At 48.2% G+C, this 23,523-nt stretch overlaps 2 protein-coding genes and 1 long non-coding RNA gene across 5 annotated transcripts; all 3 read left to right on the forward strand.

Moving 5' to 3' along the window:
• The first annotated feature begins 88 nt into the window (after nt 1-88).
• Nucleotides 89-5,450, forward strand: pa2g4b (proliferation-associated 2G4, b). The gene is made up of 13 exons (XM_086214801.1): nt 89-331; nt 1,525-1,653; nt 1,862-1,967; nt 2,094-2,163; nt 2,302-2,394; nt 2,496-2,559; nt 2,636-2,714; nt 2,793-2,871; nt 2,950-3,083; nt 3,190-3,284; nt 4,134-4,261; nt 4,433-4,486; nt 4,570-5,450. The coding sequence occupies exons 1-13, from the start codon at nt 244-246 to the stop codon at nt 4,627-4,629; spliced, it is 1,179 nt and encodes a 392-aa protein (XP_086070927.1). The 5' UTR covers nt 89-243; the 3' UTR covers nt 4,630-5,450.
• A 792-nt stretch (nt 5,451-6,242) lies between these two features.
• LOC147256629 (uncharacterized) lies at nt 6,243-7,078 on the forward strand. The gene is made up of 4 exons (XR_015117769.1): nt 6,243-6,318; nt 6,398-6,424; nt 6,644-6,666; nt 6,755-7,078. It is a non-coding gene; the product is annotated as an uncharacterized LOC147256629 (long non-coding RNA).
• Nucleotides 7,079-9,597: 2,519 nt separating this feature from the next.
• esyt1a (extended synaptotagmin-like protein 1a) lies at nt 9,598-23,217 on the forward strand. 3 transcript variants are annotated; one of them, XM_086214804.1, is made up of 32 exons: nt 9,598-9,964; nt 10,065-10,384; nt 11,181-11,222; nt 13,360-13,494; nt 13,696-13,769; nt 13,920-13,992; nt 14,071-14,160; nt 14,253-14,308; nt 16,103-16,223; nt 16,373-16,549; nt 16,988-17,070; nt 17,197-17,245; nt 17,469-17,558; nt 18,105-18,200; nt 18,277-18,348; nt 18,421-18,507; nt 18,740-18,889; nt 19,369-19,545; nt 19,630-19,806; nt 19,883-19,965; nt 20,045-20,093; nt 20,182-20,271; nt 20,394-20,489; nt 20,625-20,696; nt 20,769-20,855; nt 21,010-21,156; nt 21,289-21,419; nt 21,517-21,600; nt 21,695-21,832; nt 21,921-22,026; nt 22,115-22,164; nt 22,247-23,217. In XM_086214804.1, exons 2-32 carry the CDS (start codon nt 10,079-10,081, stop codon nt 22,272-22,274), a joined length of 3,216 nt encoding a protein of 1,071 aa, XP_086070930.1. In that variant the 5' UTR covers nt 9,598-9,964; nt 10,065-10,078; the 3' UTR covers nt 22,275-23,217. The 3 variants fall into 3 exon arrangements, with proteins under 3 accessions (XP_086070930.1, XP_086070928.1, XP_086070929.1); XM_086214803.1 differs by having other exon boundaries at nt 9,603-9,702; nt 9,805-10,384; XM_086214802.1 differs by having other exon boundaries at nt 9,599-10,384.
• Nucleotides 23,218-23,523: the final 306 nt, after the last annotated feature.

Genomic DNA, 23,523 nt, shown 5'->3' on the forward strand with positions numbered 1-23,523 from the left:
ACTAACGGCAATCACGACAACGGCGCTGCAGCGACTGCGACTGTGCTGCAGGAGGCGGGAACCATCTCGACTGCAGGGAGCGTCTTTGGCAGCAGGCGGGATCTGGCGTTCGTGGGCTCCCGGCTGAAGTCGGGCGGGCCGGTGCACTGAGCAGCGTGGTCCATCCTGCGACTGACTGACTGACACCCGCCGGGGAGAGAGAGAAAAAAAAAGTTAGTCTGACTTCGCGGACACACTGCCAACATGTCTGGGGATGACGAGACACAGGAGCAGACGGTCGCCGACGACTTGGTGGTTACCAAGTACAAGATGGGGGCCGAGATTGCTAATCGTAAGTTACGTGCGGTTAACTGCCTGAACAGCCTGCAAGTATCACGACCTGTCTGGTGTTAGCTAGCGGTGCCAGCTAACGTTACCGGGTAGCAGCTGTGCCATGTGCCGCCGCAGTCGTAACCGGTGGTCGAGTTAGAAAGCGGGCCTTTGTTTAAAACGAGCATAGAATGCTGGATATATAGACGGGGCTTATCCGCGCGTGTGACTCGTAATCGTGTAGTGTCACGTTGCTGTCATATTAGCATGGTAGGCTAGCTAGCTAAGTAGCTGAGCCATCTTACAAGCGAGCGTCAGTTAGCTGCTAGTGCTAACGGATAACAATGACAAGTAAAAATTGAAAGATGATAAGCAGCTGTGGGCGGACGGTGTTCCAGATATAGATACCCGCCGACACCCACACGTAGAACGCTGACGAGGCTCAACCCAAGCCGTGGCTGTCTTAAATTCGCTAATGAAGTTAAAGTCCTGTAGCCGGGAAGGAGCCGTTCAATACTCCCGACACTCGGGGTTAAATTAGCCCCTTGACGGCCAGTTAATGACGCTGATATCAGCGGAGCACAGGCAAGGCAGGTAAACCCCGGGGGCTGCAGTTCGCCACACGCAGCTGAAGTTTGAATGCTGGTCAATAATTAACATTTAAGTCCACGCACCATCATCATTAGAGTCGTGACACAATTATGAACAAATCTGATCCAGGGAAGGTTGCATGCAAAGACACTTAAAATATACCAGTGTATTTGTGCCGAGACAAGTGAGAGGGTGGCATGCGCATCCAAGAACCTGAATGGGATGTGTTCTGGATCAGAGGAAAACTGAATGGAAGCAGAAAGTTACATGCACAGGGAAGAGGCTCCCATTTATAAATACGAACATAAGAGAGGCCAGTTGTTCTCAATCCATGAGCTGCGGATGGAGGCGACCTTCACCTTCGTTAGCCTGGTCTTTGACTGAACTCTACACACTGACCTGCTTCTGTAGATCAGAGCCGTGTGGTTGATCCCAATCGCGACGTTGATCCTAGTTGATGCGCAGCTGTAAGTCTGTCACGTGTCTGTCAGTCAAAACCTAAAATGTGAATCCAAATAAATGACACTCAAACGTCTGCAGTTGTTGGTGTTGTATGGACTATTATCTTTAACAGATACTAAAATTGACAAAATACAATATTTTGTGTGTGTGTCCATCCTACAGAGGCTCTCAAGGCGGTGGTCGGGGCAGCTACAGCTGGAGTCTCTGTGCTCAGCCTGTGTGAAAAGGGAGACGCCTACATCATGGCGGAAACCGGGAAAATCTTCAAGAAGGAAAAAGACATGAAGAAAGGTACTTTTTGTTCTTTCTTTCTTTAAACCCGATGAAGAGGTCACCATCAGAGCTTCAGGACAGCCGGATGAAAATCCAGCAATTAGGGACATATCAGTGAAAACGAAACGCAAAACTTCCCCTAAAATAACCATCCCTGATGTTTGTGTCACTCCGCCTTAGTCACTGTCTCTGACTCACCACGCCCTGATTCACTCTTCTTCTCCAGGTATAGCTTTTCCTACATGTGTGTCGGTCAACAACTGCGTATGCCATCACTCCCCCCTGAAGAGCGACCCTGACATCATCCTCAAGGACGGGGACCTTGTGAAAATGTGAGCTGCTGAAGACGCACTCGTCCAGCCTGTAGACTGGAGAAATGCCAGCTTCTTTTTATTAACGTTTGCCTCATGTTGTCCTGCCCTGTGTGTGTGTGTGCGTGTGTGCGTGCGTGCGTGCAGCGACCTGGGTGTGCACGTCGATGGCTTCATCTCCAATGTGGCTCACAGCTTTGTGGTTGGAGTGACGAAGGTAAGGCCTCCCTGTAGGACCGGCTCTGGTACTAAAAGATGTACTGCGGCATGTATGTTCACTCAAACACGTCACAAACCAAACCACTTCTTGATATTTCATTTCGCCCAATGCGATTCCTCGCCTGTGTTGCTGCAGGAGAACCCGCTGACGGGCCGCAAGGCTGATGTCATCAAAGCTGCTCACCTGTGCGCTGAGGCTGCTCTGCGTCTTGTGAAGCCAGGAAACCAGGTGACCACACCCCTCCCCTCCCATCCCCATCCCCATGGATACGACCCTCCCCCTCACTGTTAACGCCTCCTCTAATCATTCTCGCCATGTCTCTCCATCAGAACTCTCAGGTCACAGAAGCCTGGAACAAGATTGCGAAGTCGTTCAAGTGCTCCCCGATTGAAGGTGAGTGTGTGGGAGCGTGCGGCTCCTTCCAGGTGTGAGCAGAAGAAACAGCAGTTTGTTCTGTGGATGTGTGCAGGCATGCTGTCCCATCAGCTCAAACAACATGTCATCGATGGAGAGAAAACCATCATCCAGAACCCGACGGACCAGCAGAAGTGGGTTCACACAGCCAGAACTTTCTGTGTGTGTGTGTGTGTTTACTAGTGGATGACCTTGTCGACGTGTGTTTGCAGGAAGGACCATGAGAAGGCTGAGTTTGAGGTGCATGAGGTTTATGCCGTGGATGTGCTCATCAGCACCGGGGAGGGGAAGGTGAGAGGAAATTACATCCCGTTTTTATCCTTAAATGCCGTAAAGACTTTGTAATAAATGTTCTGTCACGCGATTCAGGCAAAAGATGGAGGCCAGAGGACCACCGTTTACAAACGAGACCCCAACAAGGTGTACGGCTTAAAGATGAAGACATCCCGCACATTCTTCAGTGAGATGGAGAGACGCTTCGATACCATGCCTTTCACTTTGAGGTGGCGTCCTCTAACATGGCGTTCAGTGTCAGGCTTCTTACATTCATCTTTGCAATGTCCTCTCCCAAGTTGCGAGCCCTCATTTGTCTCGTCTTTGTGGCGCCAGGGCGTTCGAGGACGAGGGCAAGGCCAGGCTGGGTGTGGTGGAGTGTGCCAAACATGAGCTGCTGCAGCCGTTCAATGTGCTGCACGAGAAAGAAGGTGAGTGGGACGAAGAAACCCCTCCAGCCATTGTTAAAAGTAAAGGAAATGTCGCATCATCAGGTCATCTGGTGTCAAGTGTTCTTAAATTTGAAGAACCATGCAGTTGTTTACAGAAATCCACCTGATCCCAGGTTGTGTAGCATGGATCATTTCCTTCCCTGCTAGTTTTTGTCAGTTACTTTAATGATTAAAACAAATGCAGTTCTTCCACCCAACGCGCCAACATGCAGGAACCCTGAGGAGCTCAAAATCTCCCCGTGAATTATGAGTTATTCCTCAACTATCTGTCCACCTGACCCTGCTCTCGCTGGGCTTCACCTCACTGTGCCGCTTCATGATGGGATGAGTTTGAGTCGCTAATCGCCAGCCTCTCAAACTCTCCTAATTTCGTCGACCTCCCATAGTTTCTGTTCGGCGGGTCGCCGCAAGTCTCTCTTCATTTGTGTTTCCAGGTTTGTTAGAGATCCTTCTGTCTGGCAGGTCTCTTCTGTGAAAGAGGTTCAGTGTTTAGCTTCTGGGACGTTAACCAGGAGCTTCCTCAGTATCCCACCGTGCTTCTGCTGTCCGTCAGAAGGTTGTGTCGGATTTAGCACCAGAAACTTTCCCAGAATTGTAAAATCACTTGGCGTTAAAATACGTTGTTGTGCGGCGCATCACCGCGATGACACCGATTCCTAATCTTCAAAAGCAGCGATGTCTTCATGGATAGAGTTCTAGATGCTTCAGCCCTTCTGTGTAAGCTAGGACCACCTGGACCTGATCTATGAGGTATTCTCTACACCACTGCGTACTGCGTGTACACCCTGGTGACCCGTTCGCTGTGTCCTCCATCCCTCTTGCCTGTAGGTGAGGTTGTTGCTCAGTTCAAGTTCACTGTGCTGCTGATGGCCAACGGACCCCTGCGAATCACCAACAGCCTCTTTGAGCCGGAACTCTACAAGTCCGAGCACGAGGTGGAGGACCCTGAGCTGAAGGTAAAAGCTCTTGATGAATGGGACAGCAGGAAGCGCTGGACTAATAGAGCGCTGCAGCTCGCCGGTGGCTGACGTCGCATTTTCGAAGCCATTAAGTGTTGATGTATTGTCTGGTCTCGCTCACCCAGTTATGAAAGTCAATCTCTACCCTTTTTTCTTCTTCCCCTTAAGGCTTTGCTTCAAAGCTCAGCCAGCCGTAAGACGCAGAAGAAAAAGAAAAAGAAGGTGAGCGCTTGCGACGCGCCGTTCTTTGATGTCGCTGGAACTTCTACTCTCGATTCTAATTACTGTTGTTTCCCTTTCACAAGGCTTCAAAGACTGTTGAGAGCGCAACAGGACAGGCGATGGAGACTGAAGCTGCAGAATAAATTCCACATCCAACACATCGTGACACACATCTGTCGACCCAAAGAACAGACGAATCCCGCTGTCCCAGCTGTTCAAGGCGCCCGCGGCATCGCTGCTGCCGGCACTTCCTAATCTAACTGATGTCAGCCTGGGATGATGCTGCTCCTAAATTCTTTCACTCCTCCCTCGAACACACAGAGCTCCCGCTAGTAAAAACCCCCCGTCCTTGAGGCCGCCTTATCCCACAACTCTACTTCCTTGGTGTGTAAGGGCATATTCTCACTGGAACACTTAACCATGACTGACCTTGAGCCTTCATCTCTTTTACCACAGCAACTGTAGTGAAGTGTAGGAAGATATTGTCGAGTAACGTGGGTTTGACCGAGCAGCCGAGGATGATGACTGCACAATGCTGTCAGGGTAATTGTGTGTTAACGTCCTCGACCTGAAGCCACGGCTTTGAAATGAATGTTAACGTGTTGTGGGGCAGAAACGTGTAACACCTTGGCGCCATGATATCACTAGTCATTACTGTTTAATTCAGCGTAATTCACTGCATTTCTACTGCTCTTACTTTGGTCTGTCTTGTGTGTAGGCTTATAGGATACGCAGCTAACGGTGTCTAAAACTGACGTGTGGAGTAATTTAACAAGCAAGAAGATGAGTTTCTCTCTCTCAGTTGTGGATGGTCCAACCTCCTGCCAAGGTTCAGCATTCAGTCTTCTGGTGGGCCACCACTCAGTCTGACAGTCTGTGTTTACATAAGAAGTCCATAAATGGATGCTTTTGTAAAACAAATCCCGATTTCAGAGACTATTTTTGGAACATTAAAAAGCCACCTGACATCATTTGTGTTTGTTGTTGTTGTTTTTTTTTTAACTGTGTGTCAAACGAGCTGGTAGATGAATCCCCCGTCGTCGTGATTTGTGTCAGTAACCAGTCCCTCTGTAAGGAATCAAACCCTCAAGATCAAAGTCAGGGGTGAGAGAGGGTTTCTGATGTCACATGACCCACCTCCCTTCAATTTCAGTAAACTGGAGTAATTTTCCATCAGCCGTCCCTCGGTCTTCTCCCCAGCAGGGGACACGTGTGGACCGCAGGACTTTATGATGTCATCAGGAGGGGGATTCACAGCTCGCAAATGTGTTTGAATGTCCTTGTGCAATCGAAGCGAAGTAAATCTGGTCAACTGGACGTAAGTTTATCTTGAATCTTATTCAAGATAAACTTACGTCCAGTTGACCAGATTTACTTCGCTTCGATCTACGATGACCTGGATGAATGAGAACCTACACAGACGTCCTTGTGCAAGGCTTTCAACTTTAATCTCAGAAATCAAGAAACTGAAATGAGCACTGTAGAATTTGACAGCGTCAACATGAGCGCGGTCAGATTCAGTTGAATGAAATTGAATTCTTTACTGGCATGAATGTCTGGATCACTTTGTTACGTAATTATTCAAATGAGCAATAATTCCATAAAACATAAGTGCTGTCATCATGCATACAAATGTATCTTTATTCATAGTCAAAGACCTTTCAACCTCGTTGAATTAAGACGGGGGCCCTGTGACTCGAAACGGGCCTTTACAAAACTCAATTTCCCATAATGCCCGAGGAATATTACGCGGGGCGCATAATCCTCGCGAGGTCGCGCGTTTGTGACGTCCTTCGTGAAGAGCCGAGCGGTCGGTACGTGCTCACGCCACTGTGAGTACCAGAATCCACGAAAATCAACTCGTTTAATTGCCATCGAACTAATATTTCACGTCTGTTCTCTTGTTTTCAGACAGACGTCCTCGACATGAGAGCCAAGGTTGGTAAAATTTGGTTGTGTGACCAAATAACTGTACTTTCCTTGGTTGCCAACATGCTAGCTAGTTAGCTGGCTGGCTTCAGCCTGCACGTCCGACAGCACTCGGGTTCTGGTTGACGCTTTTCCCAGTGCTTCTCTTCTAACTCGTGTCAACATTTTAAGTCTCTTGACGTGCGTTCGTGTGCTGTTGAAGTAATTTCGTGTGTATTTATTTTGCAGTGGAGAAAGAAGCGCATGCGCAGGTAAGCGGAGCTCCGTGGTGGCGTCAGGTGTAGCGGTCCGCCGCGCGGGGGTCGCGTCTCACTGGCTGGTGTGATTGTCAATCAACAGGCTGAAGCGCAAAAGGAGAAAGATGAGGCAGAGGTCCAAGTAGACTCCGCTGTGCGGAATATCTCGAGGTGCCAGTACCCGGATGTTTATGAGCTGGAGACCTTCAACTCTCACCGCGTCACGTTCAGGGGCCGGGACCAGGTTCGAATAGCAGCAGCTGATCCCAGGCCTGCAGGAACATGGGCTCCCCCGTCCTCTGGACTCTCCTTCTGGTTAATTCCCCTCAACTACTTCTTGTGTTTGATGGTGGGTGGCAACTAAAGATCCCCCAACTTTTGTCATTCTATTTTATACTGTGATTAAAGGTTTTGGTTTAAAACTTAATTTCTGCCTTGTTTTGCTTCACTGCTCAGGTTCTATTTTACGAAGTTTTAAGTGTCCTGAGAAAAACAAATTATTCAGATTTCCTGTCAGCAGACGAGTAAACGAGTTTCTTTACAGGAAACTTGACATTCCAGGGAAATCTGGTATGGATTCAGTCATGGTGTTTAGGTGCATCTCCATTTCCAGGTTCCCACTATTGTCCACTTAAAAACCCACGGTGGAAGGAATCCAGCCGAGTGTTTCCTGGTCTTTGTAATGTGTTGTGCATGGCTCTTTCCCTGGTTCCCTCCTCTAAACACAGATGGGTCCACCTTGGTGTCTTTAGTGGCCTTTAAAACTAAAGTTCTGATCCTAAACTCCACATGTAACCGAGGATAAATATGTCTGCTTGCGTCGTTTGAGTGTTCAAAAGCAAAACAACATTCCTGAATCACCTGATCAACTTGCAAACTTAACTGGAAGTTGTGGCCAAATCTCATGAGGGGGAAAAAAAAGGGAGGGGTAAAGATTCTCCAACCTTGTCACATGACTTGGGAGTGAATGCCGCCACCTGGAATGAGCTCATCCTCTCACCTGTACCGTCATTGTTCCCTTTAACAACTGCGCTTTAATCTCCGTGTGTAGATTCTGCTCATGTTACTGCTCACAAGAAGTGATGGTGCAGTGAAACGTGTTTTTACGTCATCGACCAGTCACTGCACACTGCAGGTGGTGGAGTGACTGCTGGATGTAGTCTTGGGGCAGATGTGGAGGTGGGGATGGGCGGGGGGGGGGGGTGTCTCTGCGTCCAAACGGGTGTAGAAGTGCAGAGACCGGGTTTTGAGTCCAGAGTTGAGCCAGGAAATCTCTGATGATGTGATCTTTTCTTGCACTCCTCAGCTTCAGCCTTGGCCCTCTGTCCCTGCTGAGCTGGCAGTTGCAGGGATGCTAAATGTCCACTAGGTGGTGTCATTTAAAGGAATAAGCAGAGAGCAGGCCCTGAGAGTCTCTGGTAACTGTGGACACGCTGGAGTTGCCTCATGTCTCTAATGATCCTCCTGGGTAAACGCCATGATTGCTACTCATTCTTGAATGTTTACACGTCATAGCGTGGGGACGTGTGACTTCCTGCCTCCTTCGCTGCTGTAAACATACACGCAGTTGCGTTTAGCCTGTACTTTGAACTTCCTAACAAATTTGGCTGTGATCATTTCAACATCACAGACGACACTCACAGCCCTGTGACTGTTAACTTCCCCCTGGAGAACAAAACAGCTGCTCTCATGATGGTCCCTCCAGACCCGATCACGAGGAGGCGTTCTTGTAGGTGTCAGCCTCTAACATCTCAGCAACTCTTACCACCTGATCTCCCTGGAACTCCTGGCACTCGGGAACCGGGGTCATCGACGTTGGTCAGAAACAAATCCTCGATGGTTGTTGTTTTTTTTCTTTTTTTTCTGTTCTGTTGCAAGCTTGTAGGATGACAACAAACTGGGGAGAGACACCGTCGTGATGCCCCTGTGATCAAAACTCATACAGCAGTCTCACAAATGTGATTATACTTCTACACCGGCATGCCGAAACACGAGATACTCAAGAAATACTACAATATCATGACACATACGATATGAAACGGTAATATCAAAGTAGTCGCGTGTGCTGGATTACAAGGAGGCAACACTTGACATGCATACCAAAGAATGAATCTCGAAATGTAAAAATTCCATGTAGGAATACTGACTGTTACCTATTCTGTCTCATGCATATTTGAAGTATTTACTCGGAATCCTCCTATGGTGCAGGAGCAGAGTACACAGAATTTATGTATTTAAGCACTTTCTGTGTCCCATAGCTTTCTTTTTCCTCGAATGCTTGTGTGTTTGTGTACGACGCCCTGGAGAAACCATATTGAGGAAAAATATATTTATGTTTTAAAGGCCATGAGATGTAACTCGTTCCCTCAGTTTAATCATGTTGAGGCCCTGAGATGTAGAGGTGATTTGCTCTCTGATCTGATTTCATTTTGGGGGAAAGTGTATCTTGTGAGCACAAAATAACTAAAACGAGGGCACAAGTTATATCTCGCGGTCTCAGAATAATAAAATTGAAGGGACACCTTCTATCTCGTGGCCACGGTTTATTCTCTCTGTCGTCATGGCCCCTGCAGGACTCCCGTCAGCCTGTTTATGACCTGGTGCCAGCGTCTGAGAGGGAGAGATCAGCTCTGCTCTGTTTACACGGGGATTATCGAGCTTTACAGCTTCTGAGCAAACTCGTTTAATGAGCGGTAACCGGGCAACTTCCACCGCGCAGTAAACGCCGCTGTCACCGTGGAGGCGACCGAATCTACCGGGGCGACGGCACCTCCGGCGTCGCTGCGTGGTTTGGCGCATTCACCGGCGCTGTAACGACCACGGGGTCCTCTGTGAGAGCACCGCGTCAGCTGATCCCGGTACGGTCAGCATCACGGTCTTTTCTCTGAATGAATCCGCGAGTGCGTCGTGGTAGCGGAGCTGCAGCGGGACAGAGGAGCGCCTGCGCGGTTATGTAAAGGGGATAGCGGGTTGAGCAGCTCGTACGTCACGTTTGAGGTTCATCTGGTTGACACGGCGATGGTGATGGTGACGGCGGCGGCGGCGATGATGGTGAACAGTCGTAGAACTGCATTTCACGTGCAGGTCGTGATCCGCTCCGCCCGTGGCAGCGCGTGACGCTACAAGTTAATTCTGGGGTTTGTGTTTCTACAGGATTCCGAGTGAAGGAGGGCTTGAAGCAGAGCCCGCCCTCGCAGCTCCGCGCTTCCCCCTGACTGACTGCTGAGAGACGCTTATGAGCTATGAGCCCTGCGGAACTGAGGCGAGAGGGGAGAGGAGCTCCGGTCATGATCTGATCGCTTCTTCTTTGCTGGTATCTCGATGGTTCTCCGTTTAACGGGGTGGTAACTCTCCGCCGGGTAAGCTGAAGAGCAGGCAGGGAAGTGTGACGGATCGTGCGATGCCATCCGCAGATGCAGAGCCGGGTATGAACAGTGGCACTGCCGCTGCTGCGGCCCCGGCCTCCTCACCTCATCAGGCCCCTGGGGAGCGCGCCGTCAGTGCGCTCTGGTCCTTCGGAAAATGCCTCGGCGCGCTGCTGCCGGTGTACCTGGCTGGATACTACGGCTTCAGCATCAGCGTGATCCTGTTTGGGCTGATGGTCTACATGGGATGGAAACACAGTCGACTGGACAAAATGATGAGGCTCAAGTCTGCCATGTACCTCCTGGAGAACGAGGTGGAATTCACCACCGAGAAGGTTTTTAGAACCAAGCGGGATTTGCCACCCTGGGTAAGAACCCGCGTGTCAATCTCCACTGCTGGCCACAGCCGTTCTCTGCAGTTTGAGTCGCGTGTGTCACCTCGAACTGCATCTGAGCTACTATACATAAGAAGGTCCAGAAACTGAAAACAAACCCATGTTCAGCCTCCCGGTCTCCGAGCCCATATTTAGAAATTCCCCATATGCGCGTCGCCTGGGGAGTCAGCCTGAGCCGCGGCCGCACGGAGGAATGTGAATTAACACGTCAGATGTGGTCGTTGCAGTGGATGCGCGGGTAGTGTGATGTGGAGGAGACCTCACATTAGTAGCAGGAACAGCAGATCTCCACCTCGGACGTAAAGTCATGTAGAGAAGGACTGCGTGATTTCCTCTTCCTGTTTCACCACACAGGAGCTCCTGTTGATCTAAGAGCGAGATGACTCATAAACACTGACCAAGACCACCATATCTGGACAAAAGAACCTCTGTGGTGTGTGTGTGTGTGTGTGTGTGTGTGTGTGTGTGTGTGTGTGTGTGTGTGTGTGTGTGTGTGTGTGTGAGGAAGTCTGATGAGCAGCTTGTGGCTGATTGTTTCCTGAAATTTGTAGCAGTAACCATAGTCGTTGTTGTGCCAGGGTTGTGTTGGTGTGGTCACAGCTCCCCGCAGCTCCGTCACAGCCTCAGAAGTAGAGATGAATACATAAAAGGCCGTGTACTCTTGAAGAACCCTCACCAGTGTTGGAACGGCACTGCTAAAGGCCACTGGTCACGTTACTCCAGCTCGCCATGTTCGAGCTCATGACTGACCTTTGTTTCTTCTCTGCAGGTCAACTTTCCAGATGTGGAAAAAGTGGAGTGGGTGAATAAGGTACAGCTTCCCTTCATTCTTTCCCCATGAATCAGAATAGTCTTTATTGTCATTGCATAACACAATGAAGTCTTGAAGAGCAACCCTCTGGCTGCCCAGGATGAACAGTAGAATATAAAATACTATAATGTAACAGTTTAAACGCATTGAGAGTGCAGAGTCCAATAATTAAGTAGACCAACAGCAGTTAAATGTGCGACCACAGTTAAAAAGTCCAACAGTATAAAAAAAAGAAAGGTGTGCAAAAAGTCCTTAAGTTTCTTAATGCATTGTATGTGTGTGTGTGTGGGGGGGGGGGGCATGTGTGTGTGTGGGGAGTGCAAGGTGTGGATAGGGTTCTGCTGCCTTGTGTATTTCACGCAGAGACTAGAGCACACTCAGAAGGAGCGCTGAAACCACTAGGTGGCACTTTGACAAATCTACTCCTAATTGTAGGGCCTCCTTTCTTGGCCCGTTCGGCACCCCTCCATCATGTTTAGTGAAAACTGGCCTCCTATTTTGTGCGTAACCCTGCCGACATCAAACGGACGTGTCCTCCTCGGTGCATGTAACTACTGAAGTGATCGAACATCTGTTTGAACAGTTGCTTCCTTGCAGCTGAGCTCAGCCAAGCAGAAGAAATGTGATTTCAAGATAAGGAGTTTCAACAGACTCATCAGCAACTCCAGCGGCGGCTCTGCGGCCTCGCATTTCATACGCAGATAAAGAGAGTCCAGTAGCGTGGACTGGGTGTGACCTGGCTCCCGTTGCAGCCTCTCCATCACAGCAGATTATCTGCTGGTGTAATTAAGAGTCAGGCCGAGTGGCTCAGATGATATCTCAGCCTCTCTGTCTCTGTCAGAACCAGAACCTCACAGCCACGCAGGGCCGGTGTGGAGGGGAATATTAATACAGACAGAGTCCTTCTGGAGGGAAGAAATCGTATGCACTCTGTGACAGTAGCTGAGATAGTAATTTGCTGAACTCATCGCTCATAAGCCCACGTATTTCCTTTGCTGGCTTCCTCATCAGGCTACCCCCTCCCACACTCACACACACACTCACACATACACACGCTACTTAGCCAGTGCAAAGATGTTACAGACTGCACCATTCCTGGATGCCTGCGCGTTCCTCGTGCAGCCGTAGCTAAGAGCAGGCTGGAGGTGAAGGTCAGAGGCCAGGGAACAAGAAGTGTTGCCTCCCACTGACATGCCGAAGCTAACAGCAGAGTGTGAGGGTCAGGGGGTGAACACACACTGCTGAAAGCCTCCAGAATGACCAGCAAAATAAATCAACACCTCTCCGAAACAGATTCAGTAACAACTGAGTATTCTAGCTGTCAAGAACTGCATCCGTTTTATCTGCATGTACTTGATGAAAACACAAGCGCGTCCTGTCGATCAGTTTCCCATTCTTGCACTTCTTCAGTTGCTTTGCTTCGACCAAGAGTTACAGATAAACGAATTAACATCTTAACAGCTCCAATAAAACATCATCTCACCAATCTCTAATTATTTGTGTCAGATTTGCAGACTCTTAGTAAATTACTGGGTAATGATCTGTAATGGAAGGAAGTTCTCCAAAATGACTACTAACTGGAAGGCCCTTCATCAGCCGGAGTGCGTGGTCGTCTTCCTGGCTGAATTATTCATAATCCAGCCATCGCTCCGTATTCCCATTGTGTCCTTCACCAGGCTGATTGAACGACCTTCACCGAGAAGCGTTCCAGTCACAGTGTAGAGAGGCTGTGGTTGTGATGAAGTGCGTGTTCATCTTTGTGTGTTCATTGATTGATTTGGTTATTTGCTGTCATGTTCTGGTGAATTTGCGCAGACGACCCTGCAAACCTCCGTGCCGGCGGCTCTCACAGACGGGAGGCTTTTACTTTCTGGTTGTCGTCTCTTCTTATGTCGATCCCTTATCGTGTGTTGTTTCAAATTTGGCTCAAACGCCTACTGGGTGGTCAAAGGTCAAGGTCGCTGTGACTGCGACAGTCACACATCGGGGAGGGGTGCAACAACGATGCTGTACTTCTGTTTTTCCTTTTCTCAGGGTATCCTGTGTATTTACTGTGTAATAAAACATCTGATCCTGGCATTGTTGCATTCACATCTGCCAAGAAAAATAATGCCGGGTGCTGTTCTGCCTCATGCAGATCCTGCAGCAGGCGTGGCCTTTTGTGGGCCAGTTTCTGGAGAAGTTGCTGGTGGAGACCATTGCTCCGGCCATCCGTGCTTCCAGCATTCATCTGCAGACTCTCAGCTTCACCAAGGTCAACCTTGGGGACAAGGTAGCTGAACAGCCTGTCACAAAAGCAGCCATTTATCTAGTAAACATGGAGCCCAGGATATCATTGAGAGTGACGTATTTGCAGCTCTGGTAAAACCAGGCTGTTCATTACAGGCAGAAGTGTTGCCAAGAATTCATTAGCATCCGTGTGAGTTCTCTCAGCCGTGTTTGCTCTGTGTGACAGCAGCTGTTGTGTTCACAGGCTTTGAAAGTTGGTGGTGTTAAAGCTCACACAGAACATGATAAGAGACAAGTTCTGTTGGATTTGTATCTGAGGTAATTCAGAACTACTTTCCTGATTGATTTCATGTGGTTGATTGTGTAGAAGCCTCCATCAACCCGTCCTCGTAACCTGGAATGATTGTTGACTCAACACCTCAAGGAAACACACTCATACTAGACTTGTCACTGCTCTACTTCTTGCAGCTACGCTGGGGATGTCGAAATCAATGTAGAAATCAAGAAGTACTTTTGCAAAGCTGGAGTCAAAGGAATCCAGGTACAAGTACAAAAAAACACAGATATTTTGAGGTTAGTTAAGAGGGTGAACCAGTATGAAACGTCTTTCTCTCTCCAGCTTCACGGGAAGCTGCGTGTGATCCTGGAGCCTCTGATAGGAGACGTGCCTCTGGTGGGAGCCATCACCATGTTCTTCATCCGCCGGCCCGTGAGTGCTGCACCAGCCGTCTGATGATGTCACAGCTTTGAGCTGCGTTGTCGTCAGACGCGATAGTAGTGATGTGTCTTTGCTTCCATCAGAAACTGGACATCAACTGGACTGGCCTGACAAACCTGCTGGACATCCCTGGACTGAAGTGAGTTGACCTCTGCAGCCAACTGTCTGTGTTTGTGTCTCAGGATTATGAGGCGCGAGTGTTTTTGGAGTGCAGCTTTGTCAGAAACGTCAGGGGCTGCACTTTTTTTGAGCTGCCAGATTTAGTAAATGTGAGATTACGTGATTTATTTTACATTATTTTATAGAATCATGGACTTTTTGGAATTCAAAGGACTTAGAAGGGGAAGACAGAAACTCTCAAATTTCTGTGTATTGAGCGGCGAACCTTTGTTGTTCCAACCTCTCTGATTAGCGATGGTCACATGAAGACCAAACCAACACTGAGCTGTTCCCACTAGCGAGTGTCGCCTGGTGTTCTAGCCTGGTGAAGAGATTCCTCAGAGCTATACTGGTTCATCAGTTTATTTGAATTCAACATATCTGGTCCTAATACAGTTGAAGTTTTCTATTTGAGGGATGCATCAGATTTTTTAGGTGACATCTGAATACTGGAAACGCATATAAACACTGTATTTGAAAAAAAAAAATTCCCAAAACATTGGGGAAAGTCCACAAGTCATGTGTTAACCACACTGTTTCCTGAAGATAATGAGAGAAGAAGAAGAGACTTGGACAGCACTACTTGGAACGATGGGGATTTCTTTGAAAAAAACAATCCCTAATTAATTTTTTTAATAGGCAACAGTTTGAATTATTCCAGTTATATTTCTGAGAAGTCATTTCCAGCATGGCAGACTCTGAATACTACAGTACCCATGAGCACCGTTGCTGTGAGGAAGACGCCAGTCCGAGATATCGGTGATAGCTGTTATAAAATCAAAATGCTTTGTCATTCTGAAAAGTGGAAAAAAAAAAAAGTGCTTCATCTCAGCGGTTGTGATTTTTTTTTTCTCTTTCGAGAAAAAAAAAAAGAGGAACAAAAAGAGGAACTTTTCACGAAATTGCGTCTCATCCTTGCTTAGGAGGCAGCGGGACACAGAGAGGGCACGGAGGTCAAAAGCACTGAGAGACAAAACGTCATGAGCCTCATTTCTGAAATGCTGTTCTGCTTAGGTTTGTTCTCGCCGGCGGTGGACCGGCGGAACTCGGTGCCTCTGACATCTACTAGCTGTCAACCGCTGAGGCGCGCAAAGACTTTAACGTTACAAGAGGTTCACAACAGATGTCAGAGTCCATAAGTTACTAAAAACTTCGCTTCCTCTCTATTAGAATAAGTTGAGGGTTAAAGACGCTGCAGTGCGTCAGCAAATTTGTGCATAAGAACACTTCAGGAATGAGACGCTTCATTCTTTTCATGAAATGTCTGGATAAAATAGAACACTTGCGGCTTCGCTCTTTATGTTGTAGAAACTTTACACCGTTCTGGTGTTGTATGATGACGGCCAGCATTTCTAGTCCGGTGTTTTTAGGCCCATTATTTAATGTCAGAATGCGTAACCGTGCAGAATCAACGGCAACACAGTTAAAGGGAACACCGACTGTGTGACACATTTCTAAACGGGAGCAATGTCGTACACGTTAACTGTGGTCGTTCTGATTCTGCACCGTTTGAGTTCTGATTCTTTATGACACCATTTTGTGAAAATACAATTAAAGCATTGACAGAGGTGCATTTGTTTGTCATTCTTTTTAAAATTGTATTCCCGCTGTGAAGGGTGCGGGTGTCACAGACAAGTGTTCTCATCTTCAGCCAATGGGTTCGTCCTATTGGTTCTGTTTCCCACGCATGTTGACATGGCCAACAGTAGCGTAGCCTCTGTCTGTTTGTCCCTCCTTTGTGTGTCCCCGACATCATCCTTGCATTCATTTGCAGTGCCATGTCGGACACTATGATAATGGATGCAATAGCCTCCCACCTGGTCCTCCCCAACCGTCTCACTGTTCCTCTGGTGGCCGACCTGCAGGTTGCACAGCTCCGCTCCCCCCTCCCAAGGGTAACTGTCTCAGTAATGAAAGGCCTGGAGAAACCCACGAGGCAGACACATAGTCACGCAGCACGTTCCACCATCAGCACTCAGAAAAACATCTGATTAATATTTTCCCCGTGCACGGTTGTGTGTTCCTGCTTGTGCGTCCACTCTAGGGAGTTGTGCGTATCCACCTGCTGGAGGCTGAGGATCTGACTGCTAAGGACACAGTCATCAAGGGTTTAATTGATGGGAAGTCTGACCCGTACGCCGTGCTGCGAGTGGGAACGCAGATCTTCACCTCACATCACGTGGACAGCAACCTGAACCCCCAGTGGAGGGAGATGTACGAGGTGAGAGGGGCTGGGTGGAGATAAAACATCCACCAAACAAGAGATGTGTGTCTTCACCTTGATATTCAAGAGCTGCCAGCGTCTGAGTTGACAGTTGTCGTCCTTGTTTCTTGGGGGAAGCGGCGAGGCTTTGGTTGTAACTTTGATCGCTGGCAGGTCAGAGATAAAGAGTTTTGTGGAGATTTTTATCAACTTAGCAGGAAGCTGCAGTTTGTGAGCTATGAAAACTGTTGTCCTTGTCGTTGCTTCTGGTGTGACACACAGCTTTGTGTCAGTAATGAACACCGGATGACGACTCTACAGAGCACAGTAGTGAAAAGCTATGGTGATTCTGCTTGCATGTGTTTGTCACTGTGTCACGTGGCTGTTTCTATATTTGTAAGTCTGTTTGTGTGTTTTGTGTATATGTCCATTTATGTGTATGTGTATGTGTGTCAGGTGATTGTCCATGAAGTACCTGGTCAGGAGTTGGAAGTGGAAGTGTTTGACAAAGACCCCGACCAGGATGACTTCCTGGGGAGGTAGCTTATTCATTCTCATTCATTTACCTGGTGCTTCTCATGTCACCACCATCTTTGCTACGTCGGGTCATGATTCTGGCTTCGGCTTTCATGTCCTCGCTGACCTTCAATCCGCCTGTCCCTCAGGGTCAAGGTGGATCTGGATATCGTGAAGAAGGCCAGAGTTGTCGATGACGTAAGTAGAAATCGCTGAAACATTTAGATAAGATCCAGGAGTTTGAGTATGATATTGAGGTCTTGTCTCAGAAACCACAGCTGTGATAGTGTCTCGCTCTAGAACTCTCTCAGCATGTGACTCCATGTGAGTCCTCGTGACCTGCTCTGACATCCGTGCTGTAAGAACTCACTCAGATGAGAAAAATGTGGGTTTAACGAGCTCTTGGGTTTTTTGTAAACAGTGGTTCAATCTGAGGGACGTCCCATCTGGCAGCGTTCACCTCCGGCTGGAGTGGCTCTCTCTGCTGTCCTCTGCTGACAGACTGAACGAGGTGAGTGAGCCCAACGCTCCTGGACAGAGACCAACACCGACCACGAGAGCGCTACCACCTGAATCATCGTCTGAATTTAAATCAGTCACGGCGCCAACAAGTGGTTCCAGGGAGTCAGACTGATGTGACAAACGTCAGTTACATTGTGTTGTCTTGGTGATCGTAAGAGGAAGTGTGTGTTCTCTAGCTCCACCTACTGGACACAGGAAGTGATGTTGCAACATTAGCCCGCTCCTTCCTTTCACCTCCCTCTCTTTTAGATATATCTTCTCACGTTATTTAATGTGGTTACACAGATTTATTCGCAGTTTTTCAGCATAAATTAGATTTCATGATAGTGCAATGAGAGAGAGTGATGAAATGCAAAAAAAGCCTGACGTTAATCCCACATAACCTTTGATAAAGTGGTGAGAATTCAGCAGAAATAAGAGTGTAAACTTCTGTTCAAAGAGTTCCACTCAGGGAAAACACGACACACCCATTTAGATCCGAGTCAGATCTTCTCCTGGGTTTCTTTCTCACACGCTCATTTATTTTGTCCTCCAGGTGATCCAGAAGAACCAGGACTTGACCAGTAAGACAGCTGACCCTCCATCTGCCGCCATCTTAGCCGTCTACCTTGATCAGGCTCACGAGCTGCCGGTGAGGCTCTCGCTGTTTTCCTCTGTGCACAGTCAGTTTCCATCAGTTACCAACAGCTGTGTATTTACTGTTGCAGATGAGGAAGGGCAACAAGGACCCCAGCCCCATGGTGCAGATATCCATCCAGGACTCCACGAGAGAGAGCAAGGTGCGTTCTAGTGGAACCGTTTCTCTGTGCGGGGAACTCGGCTGTAAACGTGACCGATGTTCTCTTCTGCAGACTTGCTACGGGACCAACAGCCCCGTCTGGGAGGACGCTTTTACCTTCTTCATTCAAGATCCCCGCAAACAAGACATCGACATACAGGTGAGTGACTGTTGGAGTTTAACAGCTTTAACTAGCAACTAGTTGACACTGATGTCTGAATTCTCCCACAGTGTCCAGGTGATTAGGACTTTACGATTAATTTTATTATTATGATTACTATTTTATTATTATATTGTTGTTTTTTTTCATTTTTGCACTTATTCTTTGCGGTTCTCCTGTTCTCACCACCTTTACCATCTCTCCACATCTTCTCGGTTCTGTGTTCAATCAGGTGAAAGATGATGACCGTTCTTTATCGCTGGGCAGCCTGACCATCCCGCTCAACCGCCTTCTGGCCACCCATGAACTCACCTTGGACCAGTGGTTCCAGTTGGAGAATTCTGGTTCTGCCAGCCGCATCTACGCCAAAATCGTGCTGCGGGTTGGTATTTCCTACCCGTGTCGTGGAGGGTGATGCGAAGGATTCCAGCGCTGCTTGGCAGTGCCCTCATCACAGCTCTGGCCTGGGGAACAATCATGCACGTTCTTCAGTGTCACGCCCACAACTGCCCTTCCAGAGCAAAGATCTCAAATTTCAGTATTTTTGAGAGAGTGTGTGTTCTGTCCATAGAAATGGGATAAGAACTGGCACTTGCACACAAATATTTGTACTATGAGAGGGAAGATAATGTATTACAACACATGGATTCCCAAGCAGTAACAACCCCCGAGTAGCTCAACTCCAACACTAAAAATGAAGCCTGAAGTACTGTGGTATTTCCTCCTCTTTGATGTGATTTCAGAAAGATGAAAGCGAATCCCGTGTGACGTTTCGAAGTGGAATTTATTCTCAGACATGAAAAGATGTTTGCTTATTAACTGCTTGACATTTGCTCACCATAACTTCTCATTTGTTTCTAGGTTTTGTGGCTAAGTGACGATGCCACTCCCACGACTCCGTCTCCCCGCCCCTCAGCCTCTGGCTTTGGGAAGGATCATGTGGGAATCACATCAGAGTCAAACCCTATGGGGGGTTTAGCTAAACCTCAGCCGACGCGACCGCAGCACACCACGCCCGACCCTGACTTTGCATCCGAGGTAAAAACAATAAGATAGGTGAACAGCTGCTTGCTCCAGAAGGCCACTCTCCTTGACCCTTTCCTGTCCTCGCCATGTCCCCAGGGAGTTCTCCGAATTCGTCTGGTGGAGGCCCAGAACCTGATAGCCAAGGACAACTTCATGGGGGGCATGGTGAAGGGGAAGAGTGACCCTTACGTCAAGATCCGTGTCGCTGGTATCACCTTCCGCAGCCACACCATCAAAGAGAACCTCAATCCTGTCTGGAATGAACTCTACGAAGTAATTAGAGCTCCCCGTCTGCAAACGCCTGCTTCACGACTGCTGCAGTTTCATACAACAATGATGTGGTTTTCAGGTGATTTTGACTCAGCTTCCTGGTCAAGAGATCCAGTTTGAATTGTTTGACAAGGACATCGACCAGGACGACTTCCTCGGAAGGTTGGTCCTCACATTCCTAACATCATATCTGCCTCTTTCATGGATGAACCGGAGAATAAATGGACTCGTCTCCTTGCAGGTTCAAGCTCAGCTTACGTGACATCATCAGTGCGCAGTTCATTGATACGGTGGGTCAAACTTAGCTGAAATCTTTCCGACTGTTGCTGTAGGAATCCCGGATGTTTGTGTGTTGCTGACTGTGGTGTTTGACTGCAGTGGTACACGCTGAATGATGTGAAGTCAGGAAGAGTCCACCTGGTGCTGGAGTGGCTGCCCCGAGTCACCGACCTGCCCAGACTGGAGCAGGTGCTATACGAACCATCTTAACAATATATTTGACATAATATCAGTTAGGCAATATTCAGTAGGTAGCGATATATTATCCAGACAGTGAGTAATACTGAGACTGTCCTTAATCCCTGCTGCAGATCCTGCAGTACCAGTCCCAGCAGTCGTACCAGAACAAGGTTGTGCTGTCAGCAGCGGTGCTGTTTGTGTACGTGGAGCACGCTCACGGCCTGCCGGTGAGATCATGAGTCCTGCTGTGAATGGAGTAGGACAATATTTGCTTTAAGAGAGAATACTTCATCGAGCGCTGCAGCGTGCAGTAACAGCTGCATGCTTTATTTGTTCACTTCTTTCTTTGTGTGTAATTCTAGCTGAAGAAAAGTGGGAAGGAGCCAAAAGTTGGAGCTGAGGTGACCCTAAAAAGTGCATCACACCGGACCAAGGTAGTGTGGCCGCATTGGAGCTGATGTGAGTGTGTGACAAGTCAGTCTGAATGTCTCTTGATTCCCGTTCAGGTGTGTGAGCGTTCCACCTCCCCTCGATGGGACGAAGCCTTCCATTTTTTGGTCCGTGATCCCAGAGACGAAACACTCACAGTCAAGGTGAGTCACTGACAGCACGCGTGTTCACACGTCTGCTGAAGCCACTAAAGCTGTTACACGCGGTCAGGCTGCTGAAGCACGTCTGTCTTAGCTGACATGCTTCAGTGTGTACACATGGTAGAAGGTGTCTGTAAGTGTGCATGTTGTGGATTAGCTCTCCCACAGCTGGGGCCAGGCTCTCGGGTCCTTGACAGTTCCTCTCCGAGAGGTGTTGGCTGAGCCGGGCTTGGTGCTGGACCGCTGGCTGACCCTGGATGGAGCCCTGCCAGAGAGCCAGATACTACTGAGGGCCACCCTCAAGGTACCAACGATAAATCTGCTTATTTAGCCGCTCGACGGGTGAGCGACGTCCTTGTTGTGATTGAGTGGCGTCAGACAGAGCGCGTAGCTGACGACCTGCACGGCCTGAACTCCTGTTATATTTTATACGCAGGTCTTGGATACTCAGCTGGCCGGATGTCGCAAGGCCCCCGGCGACACAAGCAGCGACGCTGGTGGAGAGATGGCCATCCCCAAGTGGGACCCCTCCCACCTGGACCTCAGACACAGAAGTGCATTCGCCATGTCAGTCGCTGCTCGGCCATTACCTCATCCAGATGAATTCATGCAGGTAAAATCAGCCTGTCAGTAATCCTGTTCTATGTTCTGTCTTTGTGATCAGTGAGAATGCAAACACAGCAGGCCAGGTGAAGCTGACCATCGGCTACTCCACAGAGGAGAGCAGACTCTTCATCACTGTTCACGCCTGCAGGTCACTCTCTCTCCTATTCATCGTTATCATCACGGTTTTTCTTCTTTCCCACCAGCACTCAGGTGCGTCATATGTGACCTTTGTGTACCTGCAGGTACCTGGCAGCCTGCTCCAAGGACGGCGCAGACCCTTATGTGTCCTTCATCCTGCTGCCTGACAAGAAGGCCACCACCAAGAGGAGAACTGCCACCAAGAAGAGAGACCTCAACCCTGAATTCAACGAGAGGTACGACAAAAACAAACAAACAAAAAAACAACGGACCAGCGGCGCGACCGTGTGACATGTCTGACCCCTCCCTCCTCCGTCTCTGCAGGTTTGACTTTGACTTCTCTCTGGAGGAGTCCATCCAGAGAAGACTGGATCTGTCGGTGAAGAACAGCGTCTCCTTCATGAGCAGAGAGCGGGAGCTGATTGGCAAAGTAAGTCTTAACGCAAACTCACGCCACAACAGCAACAGTAGAGGGGGAGAAACCTGTGACGTGAGCTTGTCCTTCTGCTTGTCCTCAGTTGCAGCTGGACCTGGACCAGATGGACCTCAGGGCTGCTGTCACACAATGGTACCGATTCAACATTTGTAGAAAAATGACGTCATTCATGCTCGGATGAGGAGTTAATTGTATCGTTTCTGTTGTTTTCCAGGTATGATTTGGCACCAGAGACCAACTAGAGGAGTCGCTGCTGGTCTCCAGTGCTAGCTAACATTACGTGTTGCTTCTGTGATTCGTGTACTTGTATATTCAGCTTAAGTGAACATTCCCAGCATCACCGAAGTAAAACTACACATCTGCTCCACTGGAACGCAGTATCCATCAGTATTTATGAGAAGAAACTCCATGTTGCTTGTCATCCATGAAGTGTTAACTGTGATGAATCCATGCTGTCGTGGACAGATTCTTCAGTAGAAATATTTTGGCTGAATAGAAATTTGATAATAATGCAACTATGTTGTAAAACCTACCAAGTTTGTATCTTCGCAAAAGCACCTAAAAATCCTTTTATAATTTTATTTACAGAAGGACTGTTGTTAATATCCAAAGCTACGTCGACGTTTTACGGATTTATAGCCACCAATGCAACTGAAACAGATTCCTTAGAATTTTATTTGGTACAATCTTCCAACAATTCCAAATATTTTGTTGTTTACATGTGTTTGTATTATTGCCTTGAGTATTACCAAAAACGCTAGTGTTTCTGAATTATGTTCCAGATGAAGTTTTATATGTTTTAACAAGAGCTTTCTGAGGAAAAGTTGCTTTTATAAACAGAAGTGTTGCGAACCCAGAGACCCTCTGATCCACCAGTAAAGCGGAGGTGCGATGCTGTAGGCCGAGTCTGAATCACTGTGCTTTTATGAAGAGAAACTTTATTGGTACTGAAAACTCATCGCTCGTGTTTCAACGCGCATGCTTCTCTGTGTCAGTGGCGCTGAACAGGACATTTTGTTTTCCTAGCAGAGCAATGATGACTTTGTGAGAGGCGAGTAAATATTGTACGTAAAATAAATTTGTAGAATAGAAACTAGTGTTTCGTGTCAGAACTAGAACCGAGAACTGCTGTGTTTTGACCTAATTTGCATCAGCTTTGAAGTTGTTGATTAAAGTTTGCACTCATGACTCAAACCGCTCGCCTTCCTTCTTATTGTCTTTTTTTTGTTAATGTTGTTGTTGTTTACACTGTTACACTGTTTACACCGTAATGAGGTGCAGAAATCTGACCAGCAGGTGGCGGTAAAACGCTGGTAAACCTCTGGTTACCCAGCTGCATGCGGCCGCTGCCTACAGATGTGAGGGTCGGGGCAGCAGACGGAGGACGTGATTGACAGGTGTCTGAGCCAACAGCGGTGCTGCCGGGGGCGGGCCAGCCGGAGAACCCTGCCCTCTGAGTGGAGGCGAGAGCAGCGAGCTTAATCAGGATCA

Source organism: Aulostomus chinensis, chromosome 9 (genome assembly GCF_037954235.1).
Source record: "Aulostomus chinensis isolate RoL2024-O1b breed Wild chromosome 9, RoL_Achi_v1.0, whole genome shotgun sequence".
Taxonomy (NCBI): Eukaryota; Metazoa; Chordata; class Actinopteri; order Syngnathiformes; family Aulostomidae; genus Aulostomus; species Aulostomus chinensis.